The 6000-nt window shown below is 43.8% G+C and overlaps 1 protein-coding gene across 1 annotated transcript in view; it reads right to left on the bottom strand.

The window, feature by feature from the left end:
- Positions 1 to 501: 501 nt before the first annotated feature.
- Positions 502 to 6000, bottom strand: part of ALKBH6 (alkB homolog 6) — a 28824-nt gene continuing 23325 nt past the window's right edge. The window contains exon 7 of the mRNA XM_073597914.1: positions 502 to 960. Within this exon, the coding sequence (XP_073454015.1) occupies positions 694 to 960 (267 nt within the window). The 3' untranslated portion in view covers positions 502 to 693. The remainder of the gene's footprint in view (positions 961 to 6000) is intronic.

Genomic DNA, 6000 nt, shown 5'->3' with positions numbered 1-6000 from the left:
GGAAATAACATAAAAACAGGCTCATCTGTATATAGAGGTGTCTGCAGGTGTAGATTGGCACCCAAAACGAGCGTCCGTGGATCTGGCAGATGTCTGGGGGAGCCGCAAATCGTCCTGTGGCCACCAGGAAGTCGGTTTTGTCCACCGTGGAGTGCAGCGAGATGACGTCACCAGCAAGCAGAGAGACACCACGGGAGGAACGACTGGATGAAAGAAGCTATGCGCTCGGAGCATCAGCACCTTCTACAGGCCTCAGAAGAAGCTGATGCTCTGAGCACGTAGCCTCTTTCATCCAGTCATTCCTTCCCTGGTGTCTCTCTGCTTCCTGGTGACGTCATCTCTCTGCACTCCACAGCGGACAAAACCGACTTCCTGGTGGCCACAGGATGGATTGCGGCTCCCCCAGACATCTGCCAGATCCGTGGACGCTCGTTTTGGATGCCGATCTACACCTGCAGACACCTCTATATATAGATGAGCCTGTTTTTATGTTATTTCCTGTAAGTGCACTACTCACCTTGTTAATAAATAGGCTTTGTCTTGTGGCTTGCCTCTTGCATTTCCTGTGTGAAGGGATTCAGTTGATCTCTGCTCATATAGGAAGGCTTCTGCCCAGCCACCATCCAGGACCAGCTGTCAACTTCCAGCCTGAGTTTTAATGCTGAACATCTCCACATACTCCGGCACCTTTTCTTATTTCCCTTTCCCCAGGAAGAGTGCGGTTTTCAGTACTTTGGGGACATATCGGATAGTCAGTGACACTCGTGTCCTTCTGGCCAGTGTCTCGTCACTCTGTGCCCCACACATTTCCAGATTGGCCACTTTGTGGCTTAGTGTGTCGTGGGTATGAGGGAGAATTCCATGGAGGTAATTTTTATACAAGTCCTCACGAAGAACAAAAAGACTTCTGGGCTCCAACAAGAGGGACAGGACATGTCTCTGTTCTTCTGTTTTAGGAACCTGGAAGACAAAAAGAGACCTACAGGTACTCCAACATAGTGATCGGCTTATAGGTTACTAGTTCTTGGCTGTCAATAATACCAGTAAACTATAAATGAACGTCTTTTCATAAAACTGCAGTGCTAAAGAATCCAAAAACACTCCTGACTTGCATAAAGCAATCAATTACCTTTCACCTTTTATTAAAACAGTGCAGGTTAAAACATGACACTTGGGGGGTGATTTACTAAAACTGGAGAGTGCAAAATCTGGTGCAGTTGTGCATGGCAGCCAATCAGCTTCTAATTTCAGCTTTTTCAATTAAAGGGGTTGTAAAAGCAGAAGGTTTTAAAAGCATTCTGTATGCAGCAACCCCCCCAATACTTACCCGAGCCCCATTGCAATCCAGTGATGCTGCACAAGAGATTAGGCTGTCCAGGACTCCCCTCCTCATTGGCTGAGACAGCAGCGCAGCACCATTGGCTCCTGCTGCTGTCAAAGTCATGTCTGAATGGACAAAACGGAGCTGCAGCTTGGCTCAGGTGCCCCCACTGCAAGCTGCTTGCTGTGGGGGCACTCAACAGGAGAGAGGAGCCAGGAGTACCGAAGAGGGACCCGAGAAGAGGAGGATCTGGGCTGCTCTGTGCAAAACCATTACACAGGGCAGGTAAGTATGACTGGTTTGTTATTTTTAACCCCAAAAATTGAGACTTTAGTATCACTTTAAGCTTTGACAATAAAATCTGGAAGCGGATTTTGCACTTTCCAGTATTACTAAATCAACCCCAAAGAATCTTAGTGGCTGCTAAAGGTAGTTTATTTATTATTACAGGTATTTATGTAGTCCTGACAATTCACGCAGTGCTTCACATACAGTATACAGTGGGGATGATTTACTTAAACTGGAGAGTGCAAAATCTGGTGCAGTTGTGCATGGTATCCAATCAGCTTCTAACTTCAGCTTCTTCAAATAAGCTTTGACAATAAAATCTGGAAGCCGATTGGTTTATATTCAGAGCTGCACCAGATTTTGCAATCTCCAGTTTTAGTAAATATCCCCCACAGGGTGGATATTTGCCAGCACACCACGGATCTTCAAATTGAGTCCAAACTAATTTCTATGACATATGATCACATCACAAACAAGAGAGTGCAACGTTTTGGAGTCATGCAGAACCCCATCATCGGGCATGTAATGTGAGTCACATGCCTGACAAAGGGGTCCTGTGTGACTCTGAAACTTTGCACTCTTGTTTGTGATGTGATCATATGTCATAGAAATTAGTTTGGACTCAATTTGAAGATCCGTGGTGTGCTGGCAAATATCTACACTGTCATGCTTGATCCAGTCTACAGCCTCCCGTATCCTGGAGCCTTTTCCAGGAACGTGTGCGATGGAAATACAGATGGTTATAACACACAAGACAGTCTCATCAGTCCCTGCCCTCGAGGAGCTTACAATTTAAAAAGTAAACCAAACATTTCATATTCCTGATATGTGCCTGCTGTACCATGTACTTGTATGAGAAAGTATCCAGTTCCCTTTGTATGGCTTCCTTTGTGTGAAATACCTGGTGTTCCCGACAGTCCCTCTGCTTTCCGATTAAAAACTGACCACACTAAGCAGGCGAGCACAGCGTGGTCATTTCACTAGCAGTGCTGGAAACTCAGCTCAGCCTGCTCTCCTCCAATGATCAGACTTGTTCTGACCCCCCCCCCCCCCCCGCAGAGCCATTCACTGGGTAGTTCAGTGTGCTGTTTTCCCGCTCCCCCCAGCTCTAATGCAACCAAGAACAGAAGGTATGTGTGATTACAAATATTTTTTTTAGCTTTATTTTTTATATCTATATACAAAATGTGTTGCCTTTTATTTCTATTTTAACCACTTGCCGACCAGCCGCCGCAGTTTTACTGCGGCAGAACGGCGCGGCTGGGCGAAACAACGTTATGTAACGTCGCTTCTCCATGAGGCCACTAGGGGCGCGCGCCCGCTGCTCGCCCACAGAGGCGATGCGAGTGCCCGGCGGTCACAATCACTGCCGGGCTCCCGCGATCGCTCGTGGCACACCAAGAACCAGGATCTGTGTGTGTAAACACACAGTTTCCGGTTCTCTGAGGGGAGAAAAGACTGATTGTCTGTTTATACAGAGTATGAACAGCGATCTGTCATCTCCCCTACACAGTCCCCTCCCCCCTTCAGTTAGAACACAAACTAGGGAACACAATTAACCCCTTGATCGCCCCCTAGTGTTATCCCCTTCCCTGCCAGTGACATTTTTACAGTAATCAATGCATTTTTATAGCACTGATCGCTGTATGAATGCCAATGGTCCCAAAAATGTGTCAAAAGTGTTCGATGTGTCCGCCATAATGTCGCAGTCCCGATAAAAATCGCAGATGGCCGCCATCACTAGTAAAAAAAATAATAATAAAAATGCCATAAAACTATCCCCTATACCTTTTGCGCAAACCAATCAATACACACTTATTGCAATTTTTTTTACCAAAAAATATGTAGAAGAATACATATTGGCCTAAACTGAGGAAAAAATGTGTTTTTTTTATACATTTTTGGGGGATATTTATTATAGCAAAAAGTAAAAAATAATGAGATTTTTTTCAAAATTGTCGCTCTTTTTTTGTTTATAGCGCAAAAAATAAAAACCGCAGAGGTGATCAAATACCACCAAAAGAAAGCTCTATTTGTGGGAAAAAAAGGACGTCAATTTTGTTTGGGTGCCACATCGCACGACTGCGCAATTGTCAGTTAAAGCGACGTAGTGCCGAATCGCAAAAAGTGCTCTGGTCAGGAAGGGGGTAAAATCTTCCGGGAATGAAGCGGTTAAACTGAACGGGTTGTTTTACAAGGTGAGGGTTCACAATCACTTTAAGGCCCCTATTTCACATACTGTACACATAGTAGGGCCAACAAAGTGGTGGGGAAAGAAAAATATCTATAAGCAGGAGTGTCATTTCAAACACCAACAACATTTTTTTTTTCAATTTGTGGACACAGTGGGAAGGGGTTAGAACCTCTGTTTATTTCTGGGTTAATTTTTCTGTCCATCTATTCACTGGGAAAATTTCCCCCTGACTTGCAATCCTTGTGACAGATTTCAGGGAACAGGAATTCATGGGAAAGATCTCCAGTGAGGACAGTGGCTGCAACAAAACTAGATTTTCTTTAAAGAGACCCTGTTGCCAGACCATTTATTTCAACAAAAATATTCCCTTCCCATAAGATAAGTACACTTAAAGTGTTACTAAACCCACAACAATAAAATTAGTCTGTATATGTAGTAAAGCATGCTTGTTATAATCACTGTGGAACCTAAGGGGTTAATCTTCTGCATTGTATATAAAGGCTGTGTGATCCTCCTCTTCTTTAACTAACTCCCACCCATCTCTCGATAGAACAGAGCATTAGGAGTCAGGCTGCAAATGCTCAGTTTGGTGTGTATTGCTAGAGAGTTTTTTTTTTTTTTTTTCTCTCTTGAGAGAGTGCATGTGATCAGCACAGGGCCAATCAGCGCTGTCCAGACAGGATCAGCGGAGAATGAAGACTCCTCCTACAAGCTTTTTTAGACACTGATAGAAGTCACAAGACTGCTATATACTGCTGATGAGAAAAGGTATTTAGCTGTTTATATTTACTAAAATAATTGCATTTCCATGTTCTGAGTACTGTGGGAGACCAGATATATATAGTGAATGCAGGTTCTGGGTTTAGTAACACTAATGTATTTTTGGCGTTTTCATTTCCTTTTAAAAGCCTTCCTTGTGTGGACATCCAAAAACCCTGAGATGGCTTCTTGGCAGTGCCATTTGAATGTGATGTCAGCAGTCCCAGCATTCAGGTGACACTCTATATAGTATTCTCCTTCTCACCTCCTTGACAACAAGATCAAATTTATTTAGGGAGGTGAAGGAGGGCATAGAAGGGGAGCTGGGCCTCTACAGTAGTTAGACGCCCTCAAAAAAGGAGAGGGCTATGATGTGCAAGGAGGGAGAGGGATGTGTTCGGAAACTGACTTTCCTGGTGTAGTCAAATTTCTAGAGTTCAAACGAACATACAGTGCCTTGAAAAAATGTATTCATACCTCTTTAAAATTTTCCACATTTTATCATGATACAACCAAAAACGTAATTTTTTTTATTGGGATTTTATGTGATGGACCAACACAAAGTGGCACATAATTGTGAAGTAGAAGGAAAATTATAAATGTTTTTCAAAATTATTTTACAAATAAATATGTGAAAAGTGTGGCGTGCATTTGTATTCAGCCCCCCTGAGTCTATACTTCGCTGCAATTACAGCTGCAAGTCTTTTTGGGGATGTATCTACCAGCTTTGCACATCTAGAGAGTGACATTTTTGTCCGTTCTTGTTTGCAAAATAGCTCAAGCTCTGTCAGATTGGATGGAGAGCGTCTGTGAACAGCAATTTTCAAGTCTTGCCACAGATTCTCAATTGGATTTAGGTCTGGACTTTGACTGGGCCATTCTAACACATGAATATGCTTTGATCTAAACTATTCCATTGTAGCTCTGGCTGTATGTTGTCCTGCTGGAAAGTAAACCTCCGCCCCAGTCTCAAGTCTTTTGCAGACTCTAACAGGTTTTCTTCTAAGATTGCCCTGTATTTGGCTCCATCCATCTTCACATCAACTCTGACCAGCTTCCCTGTCCCTGCTGAAGAAAAACATCATCTGGTCTCATCTGATCAGAGCACCTTCTTCCACATGTTTGCTGTGTCCCCCACATGGCTTCTCGCAAACTGCACTTTTTATGGCTTGCTTTCAACAATGGCTTTCTTCTTGCCACTCTTCTATAAAGGCCAGATTTGTGGAGTGCACGACTAATAGTTGTCCTGTGGACAGATTCTCCCACCTGAGCTGTGGATCTCTGTAGCTCCTCCAGAGTTACCATGGGCCTCTTGGCTGCTTTTCTAATGAATGCTCTCCTTGCCCGGCCTGTCAGTTTAGGTGGACTGCTATGTCTTGGTAGGTTTGCAGTTGTGCCATACTCTTTCCATTTTCGGATGGTGGATTGAACAGTGCTC

This window comes from Aquarana catesbeiana, linkage group LG09 (genome assembly GCF_042186555.1).
Source record: "Aquarana catesbeiana isolate 2022-GZ linkage group LG09, ASM4218655v1, whole genome shotgun sequence".
NCBI classification, from domain to species: domain Eukaryota; kingdom Metazoa; phylum Chordata; class Amphibia; order Anura; family Ranidae; genus Aquarana; species Aquarana catesbeiana.
Note: the sequence above shows the minus strand (reverse complement) of the source record. Positions and strands in the feature narration are given on the sequence as shown.